General features: G+C 51.4%; 1 protein-coding gene across 1 annotated transcript; it reads right to left on the bottom strand.

Moving 5' to 3' along the window:
• Positions 1-544: 544 nt before the first annotated feature.
• On the bottom strand, positions 545-9,531 carry PTGES3 (prostaglandin E synthase 3). The gene is made up of 8 exons (XM_038753162.1): positions 9,311-9,531; positions 2,136-2,249; positions 1,967-2,036; positions 1,645-1,743; positions 1,407-1,496; positions 1,189-1,251; positions 987-1,011; positions 545-728 (listed from the first exon to the last, which is right to left on the bottom strand). Coding segments are annotated over exons 1-8 (483 nt in total). The 5' UTR covers positions 9,313-9,531; the 3' UTR covers positions 545-708.
• Positions 9,532-15,734: the final 6,203 nt, after the last annotated feature.

Raw genomic sequence — 15,734 nt, forward strand, 5'->3', positions numbered from 1 at the left:
TTTGGTCTAAACGTACATACACGCCACAGCGTACAGCCGCCACCCCACTCCCCGTGCGAGAGGCAAGAACGTCGAAGGTCAAAACGATACCCCCGCTGCGGTCTTCCAACCGACCTCCCCCGCCCCCCCGCCTTCCTCGTCACCCCGACGGCCCAGGTGGCCCCGGTGCTCGCACCAAGAGCCCGAGCCAGGGGAGGGGGAGGTGGTGAAGGAAAACAGCTGGAGACGCCCAGAGCCACAACCCGTCTGAAGTGGGAGACGAGACGGCCAGAGAAGGGTCGATGGCCTTCCGCCCCGACTCTGGCCGCCCCCCCCAGCTGAAAAAATCAGAATTGATGAGCTCATGGGCGTGGAGTGGGAGGAACCCGTGGGACTCTGGTGTGCGGCCTGCTGTGTGGACGGCCGGCACCTCGATCCAGTCTGGGGAGTCTGGGGAAGGGTTCCCAGCTGACCCTGCTGCCCCCCCCCGCGGGGGCAGGTGGGGAGACCCCCACCTCAGGGGAGGGGCAGGGTGGGGGTGGGGGACATGAACAACCCTCACGGAAGCCTTAAAACAAACAGGTTGAAAATGGGTTAAAGGGGCAAGTCACCGTCTGCCTTCCCGCAACTGGGCCGGCTCAGGAAGTTGCTCTCGATTATGAAGTTTTGCGATGAAGTTCGTTCGATCTTTTCCTTTCCTTCCCAGACCCCGAAGACGATGCTTCCTCTTTACTCCAGATCGGGCATTTCTGAAAGGTCCAAGGCCGGTAGTCAGTGAGCGGGAAGACCCGGAGGGGCCCCACGGCTCCCCCAGCCTGGGGGCTGTTTGGCCCTCTGAGAACCAACAGCCACGGCGGGGGGGGCACGCGTCGCTACTGCCCAGAAGTGGCCCCCCTCATATTCTCCTGAGCCCCGGGGTTCCCACAGTCTGCCCCCCGGCCTCCACGCAGGCCCGCCTGCAACAGGATGGCACCGGTATACCCGGGCGAGAACAGATGGCAGCTTACTTTCGTCGTCGCTGTCTGGCGAGTCCTGGGGATGAGAAAGAGGGCAGTCACCAAACTGGTCTCAGCGCCCCTCTAATCGGGCACACAGAGCAGCTGTCTCAAAGCCCCCCCCCCCCCCCACCGCGATCCTTCCTGGGAGCCCGGCCCAGTGCCGTCAGGCCCCCCGCACTCCCCTCCCGCCCACCCCAGCCGAGCGGCTTACGTCATCCACCCCGTCCACCTCGGGCAGGTCCACGTCCTCGTCACCCCCCATGTTGTTCATCATCTGTTTTGGTGGGGAGAGAGACATGAAGACTGACTGGCAACAGGGGTTCCTGGGTGCCCAGCCAGAGGAGGGAGATGACCGGCTCCTCGTGGCCCTCCCCATCTGGGTCCAGGGGTGCCCCCCCCCGGGCCAGCCAGTTATCAGGGTGCAGGTACCTCGGAGAAACGATCAAAATTGGACAGATCTTCATCTGAGTCATCTTCCCAGTCTTTCCAGTTGTTGAAGTCCACGCTGAGCCAGTTGAGCTGTGAACCAAGAGCCACAGACCCCCTCACTGTGGGAGTGGAAGGACGGGCCAGGGCCGGGTTCGCAGACCCGAACGCGCGCCCGCCCGCCCCCCTCCCCCCCCATACCCACCCCGCAGCTTGGGCCAGCGCTGTCCCAAGGACCCACCTTTGCCCTCTCTTTGGTTAGCCTCGGCCACGACTGGCCAGACTCGCCTTTCCGTAAACAGCAGAGGATCGATCGGTCTGTTCTTTTATGCTTGGAGTCCTAAGAGAGATAGATCCTTCTCCATTCAGGGGGGGTGCCTGGCAGGATCCCCTCCCCTCCTTCGCCCCACCCCGCCACGGACGCAGGGAATCCAGGATGGAGCACCGGGAGGCCAGGGCCGCTCTCCGGGAGATCAACGCCGGGGGCCTGGAGAGCTCGGGGCGGACCCAGTCGCCGGGCAAAGGGGAGAGACGGAGGGAGACCTCGCAGAGGGGATACTCACATTTGGATCGATATACTGGAAAAGGTCAATTTCGTTTAAATGTTTAAAGTTATCACCTCCACCCAGACAGCTGTAAGAGATGGGGAGGGAGACGGGGAAATGGGGGCGCTGCTTGAGAGCCGCCTCGTGCCCGTCGGGTCCCGGTCCACCCGCCCGCCGCAGGCCGTACCTGAACGTAAGCTTGGACTTTTCAAAGTTTACGTTAACATCTTTACTGTCCTCCACACAGAACTCGATGAACACGTAGTCCCGCCGGTCGTACCACTTGGCAGAGGCTGGCTGCCTGGATGGGGGTGTCAGGGAGAGTCAAGGGGCACACAAGTCAGGGCCAACTCCGGGAATGAGGGTGGCAACCGCGGTGTGATCCCCGCTCCTGCCCTCTGCTGCCGCCACCCCCCTCCAATCAATCAATCGTACTTACTGAGCGCTTACTGTGTGCACAGCACTGTACTAAGCGCTTCGGAAGTACAAGTTGGCAACATATAGAGACAGTCCCTACCCAACAGTGGGCTCACAGGCTCAACCTGGAGGTCTGGCTGGCCAATCGGTCGCACGACATGCCACTCGGCGCTCCAAATCCCGGCCTCACAATGTCTGAGGAGGAGCCGGGAAGAGCCCCGCCTAAACAGGGAAATTAGACCAGAACAGCCATCCCTCACAACGCCAACCCCTTCTCCCCCGGCCCGGGAGGAGGAGGAGCTGGTCGGGCCTGGACTTCTCACCCCAGTGGCCGGCCCCTAATGAATCCACACAGTGGTGCTCCCATCTGTCTGCTCCACCTCCTCAGCCCCTGGCCCAGACTGGCTAACCTTCAGAGCAAAGAGGCAGTATAGCTTAGTGGGTAGCACATGAGCCTGGGGATCAAAAGAGACCCGGGCTCTAATCTCAGCTCCGCTACTTGTCTGTTTGGTGTCCTTGGGCAAGCCGTTTCTCCACAAACTCACTCATCTCATCTGTAAAATGGGGACTAAGACTATGAGCCCAATGTAGGACACGGACTGTGTCCAACTTGATTAGCTTTTATCTACCCTCGTGCTTAGGACAGTGCCTGGCACATAGTAAACACTTAATACCAAAAAAACATGCAAGAGGCATGGATGCCTTAAGATAAAACCCTGGAGCCATTCCTGCTGGTCATTAAAGATGGCCATGACAGCCCTGGGAGCGGAGCCAAAGGAATAATAATAATAATAATAACAATAATGATGGTATTTGTTAAGCGCTTTCTATGTGCAAAGCACTGTTCTAAGTGCTGGGGGGGGAGATACAAGGTGATCAGGTTGTCCCACGTGAGGCTCACAGTCTTAACCCCCATTTTACAGATGAGGTAACTGAGACCCAGAGAAGTGAAGTGACCTGCCCAGAGTCACAGAGCTGACAAGTGGTGGAGCCGGGATTAGAACCAACGACCTCTGACTTCCGAGCCCGGGCTCTTTCCGCTGAGCCACGCTGCTTCTCTTCAGGAATGGCATGAAGCTCCTTCTGAGGAGTGGGGGGCAGCATGGGAGAACCTCTCCCGCCCGAGCCTTGGTAGTAGATGATAATAATAATAATAATGTTGGTATTTGTTAAGCGCTTACCGTGCCTCTCCCCACCCATCGAGCTGGGGCTCCAAGATGGCTGTCCTCATGGCTCTCCCCCCCAACCCCAACCAGGGCCCAGTGAGCGACGCCACAAACACCGGCTGAGAAGCGGCCCCGGCCGGGCTCGGCTGAGGAGCTCGAGCTTTCCGGCAGACACAACGAGCAAAGACGGGAACCAGGCCAGGGCCACACGGGAGGCGGAGGGCTACGGCTGCCACCGCCCCTGCAACTGCCGCCGGTCCCCGACCGGAGGGTTTAGCCGGAGCTTCCCCCGGTTCCAATACCTCCCCTCATCCGTCCAGCCCAGGCGGGGCCCGGTCAGAACCAGGTCCATGCCAGGGTAGGTGTCCGGGGTGTTGAGAAGCAGCGTGACCCGGTGGAAGGAGCAGAGACTTGGGAGTCGGAGGATCTGGGTTTTATTTCCAGCTCTGCCCTTGCCTGCTGGGCGTCCTTCAGCCAAGTCATTTAAACTTCCCTGTGCCTCGGTCCTCTCATGCGTAAAACACCTGTTCTCCCCGCTCCTTACACCGTGAGCCCCATGTGGGAGAGGGATTGTGTCCAACCTGATTATCTTCTATCTACCCCAACGCTTGGTACACAGTAACTGCTTAACAGATACCACAATAACTGTTGCCACTGGAGCTGCCAACAGAAAGGCAGGGGGAGGAGGCGGAGCCACGGGCCCCGGCCTAGGACTGGCTCTGGGACTGACCCTGGCCAAGGGTCCACTCTGGGCCAGCAGCACCGACCGAACGGCCACCCCCGGCAGGAAGCAGTCAACGGTACTCACTGAGTGTTTACTGTGTGCAGAGGCCAGAACTAAACCACCGGGCATCACTATCATCCTTCGCCGCTGGAGATGGCAAAGGGATCTATCCCTCAGCCCCAGGGAGGCGGAGGGATGGGTCTCCAGTCCTCCCTTCCCCTCCATATCTCTTGCTCGCGCAATAATAATAATAATAATAATAATGATGGCATTTGTTGCTTCTGACCATCAGCCCCACAGCAAACTCTCAGACAAGACCCTTCTGGGACAGGATGAGCCGCTCGGGCACCTTCCAAACTCCACCCCGCGACGGGGCACGTGAGCCCAGGAGGCGGTAGGAGCACTTGGGGGTACATCTCAAGCGGATTAGGGCCTCCCGGAGCCACAGGAGAGTGACCAGCCGGCCATCAAGGCCGAAACCGTGGTGATGGCGGCATCTCCGACTCGGCAGGACGTGGGATGGGTTTTTCCGGCCCCAAAGAAGCCTCTGCTGCAGGTGGCCGGAACGAGGCCACTGGACCTCACCGTACCTCGTTCTCACCTGTCCCGCCATCGACCCCCGGCCCACGTCATCCCCGGGCCTGGAATGCCCCCAATCCCTCTGCCCACCCGCCAAGCTCGCTCTCTTCCTCCCTTCAAGGCCCTGCTGAGAGCTCACCTCCTCCAGGAGGCCTTCCCAGACTGAGCCCCTTCCTTCCTCTTCCCCTCGTCCCCCTCTCCATCCCCCCATCTTACCTCCTTCCCTTCCCCACAGCACCTGTATATATGTTTGTACATATTTATTACTCTACTTATTTTACTTGTACATATCTATTCTATTTATTTTATTTTGTTAGTATGTTTGGTTTTGTTCTCTGTCTCCCCCTTTTAGACTGTGAGCCCACTGTTAGGTAGGGACTGTCTCTCTATGTTGCCAACTTGGACTTCCCAAGCGCTTAGTACAGTGCTCTGCACATAGTAAGCGCTCAATAAATACGATTGATGATGATGATGATGAGGCCCAAGTTCCCTTCTGGCACCACTTTGGACGACTGTTCTTCCTTGCTGTGGACGTGGGATGCTCAATCAGTTGTTCTTCGCTCTTACCGTGTGTTCGGCCTTATGCTAAGCGCTTGGGCGAGTAGAACAGACCAAACTCTGTTAATCCAACTCAAGCTATCCCACCCTGTCGGGACCCCACGTAGACGAAGACCTCTCCCGTCTACACTGGTGGTCCGCATCGCCGGTCGTTACTTGGCCCTGGGTGGCCTTTCCCAAGAATGTCCCTTCACGGTCCCCACTACCATGGCCGCAGCCCGCGGCCGCCTCACCCTACGCTAAGAAGAGCCTTGTAATAATAATAATAATGATGGTATTTATTAAGCGCTTACTATGTGCAAAGCACTGTTCTAGCGCTGGGGGGGATACAAGGTAATCAGGTTGTCCCACAGGGGGCTCATAGTCTTAATCCCCATTTTACAGATGAGGTAACTGAGGAACAGAGAAGTTAAGTGTGAGCCCACTGTTGGGTAGGGACTGTCTCTATATGTTGCCAACTCGTCCTTCCCAAGCGCCTAGTACAGTGCTCTGCACACAGTAAGCGCTCAATAAATACGATTGATTGATCGATTAGCTGGTAACTGAGCCGGCCCACCGCTGGACCGGGCTGGAAAACAGGGGGAACACGAGTCCCGAGTCCCAGCCCTGGGGTGCTGTGTCACCTTGGGGCAAGTCACTCACCGTCTCTGGGCCTGTTTTCCAGGAGGAGTCTGCCTGCCCCCCCCCATACACCCCAGGGTGGAAGCGGTGATTATTAATTTTACTTGCACATATCTATTTATTTTGTTTATTGATTATTAATTTTACTTGCACATATCTATTTATTTTGTTTATTGATTATTCATTTTACTTGCACATATCTATTTATTTTGTTAATTGATTATTAATTTTACTTGCACTTATCTATTTATTTTGTTGATTGATTATTAATTTTACTTGCACAGATCTATTTATTTTGTTAATTGATTATTAATTTTACTTGTACCTATCTATTCTATTTATTTTATTTTGTTAATATGTTTTGTTCTCTGCCTCCCCCTTCTAGCCTGTGAGCCCACTGTTGGGTAGGGGCCGTCTCTATGCGTTGCCAACTTGGACGTCCCAAGCGCTTAGCACAGTGCTCCGCTGAGAAGCAGCGTGGCTCAGTGGCAAGAGTCCGGGCTTGGGAGTCAGAGGGCATGGGTTCGAATCCCGACTCCGCCACATGCCTGCTTTGTGACCTTGGGCAAGCCACTTAAATTCTTAGCGCCTCAGTTCCCCTATCTGTAAAATGGGGGTGAAGACTGTGCGCCCCACGTGGGACACCTTGATCACCTTGTATCCCCCCCCCGGTGCTTAGAACAGTGCTTGGCACATAGTAAGCGCTTAACAAATACCATCATCATCATCCGCATCTTTTAGACTTGAGAGCCCACCGTTGGGTAGGGATTGCCTCAATATGTTGCCAATTTGTGCTTCCCAAGCGCTTAGTACAGTGCTCTGCACAAAGTAAGCGCTCAATAAATACGATTGATGATGATCCGCACGCAGTAAGTGCTTAATAAATAACGATTGATTGATCGGTGACCGGGGCCGCGTTGTGGATAAATAATAATAATAATAAATAATAATGGCATTTGTTAAGCGCTTACTATGTGCAGAGCACTGTTCTAAGCGCTGGGGGATACAAGGTGATCAAGTTGTCCCCCGTGGGGCTCACAGTCTTCATCCCCATTTTACAGATGAGGGAACTGGGGCTCAGGGAAGTCAAGCGACTTGCCCAAGGTCACACAGCAGACATGTAGCGGAGTCCGGATTCGAACCCACGACCTCCGACTCCAAAGCCCAGGCTCTTTCCACTGAACCATCATCATCAATCGTATTTATTGAGCGCTTACTATGTGCAGAACAGTGTACTAAGCGCTTGGGAAGTACAAATTGGCACAACACCTAGAGACAGTCCCTACCCACCAGTGGCTCACAGTCTAAAAGGGGGAGACAGAGAACAAAACCAAACACACTAACAAAATAAAATAAATCATCATCATCATCAATCGTATTTATTGAGCGCTTACTATGTGCACAGCACTGTACTAAGCGCTTGGGAAGTACAAATTGGCAACATATAGAGACAGCCCCTACCCAACAGTGGGCTCACAGTCTAAAAGGGGACTAAAAACAGTCTCAAGTCTAAAAAGAAATAGAATAGATATGTACAAATAAAATAAATCATCATCATCAATCGTTATTTATTGAGCGCTTACTATGCGCAGAGCACTGTACTAAGCGCTTGGGAAGTACAAATTGGCAACATCTAGAGACAGTCCCTACCCAACAGTGGGCTCACAGTCTAAAAGGGGACTAAAAACAGTCTAAAGTCTAAAAATAAATAGAATAGATATGTACAAATAAAATAAATAAATCATCATCAATCGTATTTATTGAGCGCTTACTATGCGCAGAGCACTGTACTAAGCGCTTGGGAAGTCCAAACTGGCAACACAGAGAGACAGTCCCTACCCAACGGTGGGCTCACAGTCTAAAAGGGGACTAAAAATCAATCAATCAATCAGTCGTATTTATTGAGCGCTTACTGTGTGCACAGCACTGGACTAAGCGCTTGGGAAGTCCAAATTGGCAACATAGAGAGACAGTCCCTACCCAACAGTGGGCTCACAGTCTAAAAGGGGACTAAAAAATCAATCAATCAATCGTATTTATTGAGCGCCTACTGTGTGCAGAGCACTGTACTAAGCGCTTGGGAAGTACAAATTGGCAACACAGAGAGACGGTCCCTACCCAACAGTGGGCTCACAGTCTAAAAGGGGACTAAAAATCAATCAATCGTATTTATTGAGCGCTTACTGTGTGCAGAGCACTGGACTAAGCGCTTGGGAAGTCCAAACTGGCAACATAGAGAGACAGTCCCTACCCAACAGTGGGCTCACAGTCTAAAAGTGTGCTCACAGGGGGCTCACAGTGGGCCCTGCTGAGAGCTCACCTCCTCCAGGAGGCCTTCCCAGACTGAGCCCCTTCCTTCCTCTCCCCCTCGCCCCCCTCTCCATCCCCCCATCTTACCTCCCTCCCTTCCCCACAGCACCTGTATAGATGTATATATGTTTGTACATATTTTTTTTACTCTATTTATTTATTTAATTTATTTGTACCTATCTATTCTATTTATTTTATTTTGTTAGTATGTTTGGTTTTGTTCTCCGTCTCCCCCTTCTAGACTGGGAGCCCACTGGTGGGTAGGGACCGTCTCTCTATGTTGCCAACTTGGACTTCCCAAGCGCTTAGTCCAGTGCTCCGCACACAGTAAGCGCTCAATAAACACGATTGATGATGATGATGATGGTTTTGTTCTGTGTCTCCCCCTTTTAGACTGGGAGCCCACTGGTGGGTAGGGACTGGCTCTCGATGTTGCCAACTTGGACTTCCCAAGCGCTTAGTCCAGTGCTCCGCACACAGTAAGCGCTCAATAAACACGATTGATGATGATGATGATGGTTTTGTTCTGTGTCTCCCCCTTTTAGACTGGGAGCCCACTGGTGGGTAGGGACTGGCTCTCGATGTTGCCAACTTGGACTTCCCAAGCGCTTAGTCCAGTGCTCCGCACACAGCAAGCGCTCAATCAATACGATTGAGGATGATAAAAGGGGACTAAAAAAATAGTCTAAAAATAAACAGAATAGATAGGTACAAATCAAATAAATAAATAAAAGCGGGTGACGGAAAGCGCGGTGCGTGAAGAGGGCCGCCGGCCGACCAGGCCCCGGGGGGGGCTGCGGGGCCACTTTGTCCCGGGCCCCGCCTTTTCCCGCCATTTCCCCCGTTCCCGGGCGTGAGGGAGGGGGGGAGGGGAGAGGCGGGGCGTCCCCGGGGCGCTGTACCGGCTCCGGCCGCCTCGGGCGAGGCGGGGGGTCGGGCCCCGGTGCGGGGGGGGGGGGGGGGGGACGGCGCCGGGGTCCCACTCACATGGTAACGGGGAGCGGGCGGCGGCGGTTGGACGAGGGTCGGTCGGTCGGTCGAGGGTCGGTCGGTCGGTCTGGCGGACGGACGGACGGCCTCTCGCGCTGTCCCCTCAGGCGGGCGAGCGACGGCCTGACTCCCACAAGGCACCGCGCGGCGCGAGCTCCTGGGGCCCGGGGAGCTGAGGCGGAGCGCGCCCCGTGACGCAGCAAAATGCCGTGCGCGCCCCCGCTGACGGGCGCGAGCGCCGCCTTCTAGAGCTCTCCACGGGGGGCGGGGCCCTCCGCCCCGCCCCCCTCCGCGCTCGCGCGCGCGCGCGCCCCCCCGGAAGTCGCGCGAGAGCGCCCGCTCTCGCGCGCCCGCCCCTCCCCCAGCGGCCCCGACCGTTGGCCGGGCAACGGCTGAGGCGCGCGCGCCCCTCCCCCTCACCTCATGCATTCGCTCCTATTTATGGAGCGCCTACCGTGTGCAGCGCGCTGGACTAGATGTATAGAATAACAATAATTGGCATTTGTTAAGCGCTTACTAAGTGCAAATAATAATAATAATCCCATTTATTAAGCACTTACTCTGTGCAAAGTACCCCCTCGTCCCCCCCTCCATCCCCCCCATCTTACCTCCTTCCCTTCCCCACAGCACCTGGTTATATGTTTGTACGTATTTATTACGCTTTATTTATTTTACTTGTACCTATCTATTCTATTTATTTTATTTTGTTAGTCTGTTTGGTTTTGTTCTCCGTCTCCCCCTTGTCGGAGCCTCAGTTCCCTCATCTGTAAAATGGGGATGAAGACTGCGAGCCCCACGTGGGACAACTTGATCACCTTGTATCCCCCCAGCGCTTAGAACAGTGCTCTGCACATAGTAAGCGCTTAACAAATGCCATTATTAGTATTATTATTATTATTTTAGACTGTGAGCCCACTGTTGGGTAGGGACCTCCTTCCCTTCCCCACAGCACCTGTATATATGTATATATGGTTGTACATATTTATTACTCTATTTATTTATTTATTTATTTATTTTACTTGTACATTTCTATCCTACTTATTTTATTTTGTTGGTATGTTTGGTTCTGTTCTCTGTCTCCCCCTTTTAGACTGTGAGCCCACTGTTGGGTAGGGACTGTCTCTATGTGATGCCAATTTGGACTTCCCAAGCGCTTAGTACAGTGCTCTGCACATAGTAAGCGCTCAATAAATACGATTGATTGATTGATTGATTGACTGTCTCTAGATGTTGCCAATTTGTACTTCCCAAGCGCTTAGTACAGTGCTCTGCACACAGTAAGCGCTCAATAAATGCGATTGATGATGATGCAAAGCCCTGTTCTAAGCACTGGGGAGGTGACAAGGTGATCAGGTTGTCCCACGGGGGGCTCACAGTCTTCATCCCCATTTTACAGATGAGGTCACTGAGGCCCAGTGAAGTGGCTGGCCCAAAGTCACACAGCTGACAGGTGGCGGAGCCGGGATTCGAACCCATGACCTCTGACTCCAAAGCCCGGGCTCTTTCCACTGAGCCACGCTGCTTCCCCATTTTATTGAGCGCTGACTGTGTGCAGAGCACTGTAATCAACCAATCAATCAATCATATTTATTGAGCGCTTACTGTGTGCAGAGCCACGCGCCCCTCCCCCTCCATTCATTCACTCGTATTTAATAATAATGCAGAGATAATAATAATAATAATAATAATAATAATAGCATTTATTAAGCGCTTACTAAGTGCAAATCACCGTTCTAAGCACTGGTGAGGTGACAGGGTGATCAGGTTGTCCCACGGGGGGGCTCCCAGTCTTCATCCCCATTTTACAGATGAGGTCACTGAGGCCCAGTGAAGTGGCTGGCCCAAAGTCACACAGCTGACAAGTGGCGGAGTCGGGATTCGAACCCATGACCTCTGACTCCAAAGCCCGGGCTCTTTCCACTGAGCCATGCTGCTTCCCCATTTTATTGAGCGCTTACTGTGCGCAGAGCACTGTAATCAATCCATCAATCGTATTTATAGAGCGCTTACTGTGTGCAGAGCACTGTAATCAATCAATCGTATTTATTGAGCGCTTACTGTGCGCAGACCACTGTAATCAATCAATCAATCCATCAATCGTATTTATTGAGCGCTTACTGTGTGCAGAGCACTGTAATCAATCAATCAATCCATCATATTTATTGAGTGCTTACTGTGTGCAGAGCACTGTAATCAGTCAATCAATCGTATTTATTGAGCACTTACTGTGTGCACAGCACTGTAATCAATCAATCAATTGTATTTATTGAGTGCTTACTGTGCGCAGAGCACTGTAATCAATCAATCAATTGTATTTATTGAGCGCTTACTGTGCGCAGAGCACTGTAATCAATCAATCAATCAATCAATCGTATTTATTGAGCACTTACTGTGCGCAGAGCACTGTATTCAATCAATCGTATTTATTGAGCGCTTACTGTGTGCAGAGCACTGTAATCAATCAATCATATTTATTGAGCACTTACTGTGTGCGGAGCGCTGTAATCAATCAATCCATCCATCGTATTTAGACTTTTAGACTGTGAGCCCACTGTTGGGTAGGGACTGTCTCTATATGTTGCCAACTTGAACTTCCCAAGCGCTTAGTACAGTGCTCTGCACACAGTAAGCGCTCAATAAATAAGATTGATTGATTCTCTGGGCCTCAGTTCCCTCATCTCTAAAATGGGGATTAAGACTGTGAGCCCCATGTGGGACAACCTGATCACCTTGTATCCCCCCCAGTGCTTAGAACAGTGCTTTGCACATAGTAAGCGCTTAACTAATACCATCATTATTATCATTATTCTCCGGCCCTCAGTTACCTCATCTGTAACATGGTGTTTAAGACTGTGAGCCCCCAGTGGAACAACCCGATCACCTTGTAACCTCCCCATCATCATCATCATCAATCGTATTTATTGAGCGCTTACTGTGTGCAGAGCACTGTACATATAGAGACGGTCCCTACCCAACAGTGGGCTCACAGTCTAAAAGGGGGAGACAGAGAACAAAACCAGACATACTAACAAAGTAAAATAAATAGAATAGATATGTACAAGTAAAATAAATAGAGTAATAAAGATGTACAAACATATATCCAGATATACAGGTGCAGTGGGGAAGGGAAGGAGGTGGGATGGAGAGGGGGACGAGGGGGAGAGGAAGGAAGGGGCTCAGTCTGGGAAGGCCTCCTGGAGGCCTATACTATATGTATATATGTTTGAACATCAATCAATCAATCGTATTTATTGAGCACTTTACTACTACTAATAATAATAATGGCACTTATTAAGCACTTACTATGTGCAAACCACTGTTCTAAGCAATCAGTCAATCAATCGTATTTATTGAGCGCTTACTGTGTGCAGAGCACTGGACTAAGCGCTTGGGAAGCACTGGGAAGGTTACAAGGTGATCAGGTTGTCCCTCGTGGGGCTCACAGTCTTAATCCCCATTTTACAGGTGAGGTCACTGAGGCACAGAGAAGTGAAGTGACTGGCCCAAAGTCCCACAGCTGACAATTGGCGGAGCCGGGATTTGAACCCCTGACCTCTGACTCCAAAGCCCGGGCTCTTTCCTACTGAGCCATGCTGCTTCTCTGTGTGCAGAGCACTGTACTAAGCGCTTGGGAAGTACAAGTTGGCAACACATACAGACAGTCCCTACCCAACAGTGGGATCACAGCCTAGTACATATTTATTACTCTATTTATTTATTTATTTATTTATTTTACTTGTACCTATCTATTCTATTTATTTTATTTTGTTAATATGTTTGGTTTTGTTCTCTGTCTCCCCCTTTTAGACTGTGAGCCCACTGTTGGGTAGGGACTGTCTCTAGATGTTGCCAACTTGTACTTCCCAAGCGCTTACTACAGTGCTCTGCACACAGTAACCGCTCAATAAATACGATTGATTGATTGATTGGGAAGTACAAGTCGGCAACATAGAGACTGTCCCTTCAAGGCCCTACTAAGAGCTCACCTCCTCCAGGAGGCCTTCCCAGACTGAGCCCCCTTCTTCCTCTCCCCCTTTTCCCCCTCTCCATAATAATAATAATGGCATTTATTAAGCGCTTACTATGTGCAAAGCACTGTTCTAAGAGCTGGGGAGGTTACAAGGTGATCAGGTTGTCCCACGGGGGGGCTTACAGTCTTAATCCCCATTTTACAGATGAGGTAACTGAGGCACAGAGAAGTTAAGTGACTTGCCCAAAGTCACACAGATGATAATTGGTGGGGCCGGAATTTGAACCCATGACCTCTGACTCCAAAGCCCGTGCTGTTTCCATTGAGCCACGCTGCTTCTCTCCATCCCCCCCGCCACTGCCTTGCCTCCTTCCCTTCCCCACAGCACCTGTATATATGTTTGTACGTATTTATTACTCTATTTATTTTACTTGTACGTATCTATTCTATTTATTTTAATTTGTTAATATGTTTTGTTTTGTTCTCTGTCTCCCCCTTCTAGACTGTGAGCCCACTGTTGGGTAGGGACCGTCTCTATATGTTGCCAAGTTGGACTTCCCAAGCGCTTAGTACAGTGCTCTGCACACAGTAAATGCTCAATCAATCAATCAATCGTATTTACTGAGTGCTTACTGTGTGCAGAGCACTGTACTAAGCGCTTGGGAAGTACACGTCGGCAACACATAGAGACAGTCCCTACCCAACAGCGGGCTCACAGTCTAGAAAGGGGGAGACAGGCAACAGAACAAAAACATATTAACGAAATAAAATAAATAGAATAAATATGTACAAATAAAATAGAGTAATGAATATGTATTGATTGATTCATTCAATTGTATTTATTGAGCGCTTACTGTGTGCAGAGCACTGGACTAAGCGCTTGGGAAGTACAAGTTGGCAACATAGAGAGACGGTCCCTACCCAACAGTGGGCTCACAGTCTTCTTCCCCGAGATCACATCTTATCCCAGCATTCGGCACAAAGCAAGTGCTTAACGAATGATAGTTATCATCATCATTATTAGGATTATTATCATCTTCATCATCATCATTAGGAGACGGTATTTCTCGGCTGCGGGAACAGCATGGGAAAGGATTAGAAGTGGAAGTGGAATGACTTTCCTCCTCTTCAAACCCTTATTAATAATAATAATAATAATGATGGCATTTATTAAGTGCTTACTATGTGCAAAGCACTGTTCTAAGTGCTGGGGAGGTTACAAGGTGATCGGGTTGTCCCGCGGGGGGCCTCACAGTTTTAACCCCCATTTTACTGTTGAGGTAACTGAGGCACAGAGAAGTGAAGTGACTCGCCCAAAGTCACACAGCTGACAAGTGGCGGAGCCGGGATTTGAACCCATGACCTCTGACTCCAAAGCCCGGGCTCTTTCCACTGAGCCATGCTGCTTCTCTATTGAAGGAACATCTCCAAGAGGCCTTCCCAAACTAAGCCCTCATTTCCTTTTCTTTCACTCCCTTCTGCATCACCCTGACTTGCTCTCTTCGTTCATCCCCTCTCCCAGCCCCACAGCACCTGTATATATGTTTGTACGTATTTATTACTCTATTTATTTATTATTTTATTTGTACATATTTATTCTATTTATTTTATTTTGTTAATATGTTTTGTTTTGTTGTCTGTCTCCCCCTTCTAGACTGTGAGCCCGCTGTTGGGTAGGGACCGTCTCTATATGTTGCCAACTTGTACTTCCCAAGCGCTTAGTACAGTGCTCTGCACACAGTAAGCGCTCAATAAATGCGACTGAATGAATGAGAGCGAGGAACAGGTAGAGGACTGGTTTGGAAGGAGTGGAGGCAGGGAATTGGGGACTAGCGGGAGGAGAGCAGAGAGTCGGTGGAGAGCGCTGATGCCAATTTTGAGGAGAGATCATCATCAATCGTATTTATTGAGCGCTTACTGTGTGCAGAGCACTGTACTAAGCGCTTGGGAAGTACAAATTGGCAACATATAGAGACAGTCCCTACCCAACAGTGGGCTCACAGTCTGAAAGGGGGAGGAGAGATGTGGACGGAACAGTGCTTCTGGAATCAATCAATCGTATTTATTGAGCGCCTACTGTGTGCAGAGCACTGCACACAGTAAGCGCTCAATAAATACGATTGATGAAATGCGATTGATGCAGAGGACTGTACTAAGCGCTTGGGAAGTACAAGTTGGCAACAAGTTGGCATTCTGGAAGATGATCCTCGCACCTGCATGGCACAGAGAAGCAGCGTGGCTCAGTGGAGAAGAGCCCGGGCTTTGGAGTCAGAGGTCATGGGTTCAAACCCCGGCTCCGCCACTTGTCAGCTGTGTGACTTTGGGCAAGGGACTTAACTTCTCTGTGCCTCAGTTACCTCATCTGTAAAATGGGGATTGAGACTGTGAGCCCCCCGTGGGACAACCTCATCTGTAAAATGGGGATTGAGACTGTGAGCCCCCCGTGGGACA

The sequence above is a fragment of the Tachyglossus aculeatus genome, chromosome 10 (genome assembly GCF_015852505.1).
Source record: "Tachyglossus aculeatus isolate mTacAcu1 chromosome 10, mTacAcu1.pri, whole genome shotgun sequence".
Classification (NCBI taxonomy): domain Eukaryota; kingdom Metazoa; phylum Chordata; class Mammalia; order Monotremata; family Tachyglossidae; genus Tachyglossus; species Tachyglossus aculeatus.

Bases quoted from the DNA above. Each gene is read 5' to 3' on its own strand.
- PTGES3 (XM_038753162.1), bottom strand. The intron at 1,497-1,644 runs GTGGGTCCTTGG...CTTGGTTCACAG, and splicing joins TAACCAAAGAGAGGGCAAAG to CTCAACTGGCTCAGCGTGGA. The intron at 1,012-1,188 runs GTAAGCCGCTCG...TCTCATCCCCAG, and splicing joins AGGTGGACGGGGTGGATGAC to GACTCGCCAGACAGCGACGA.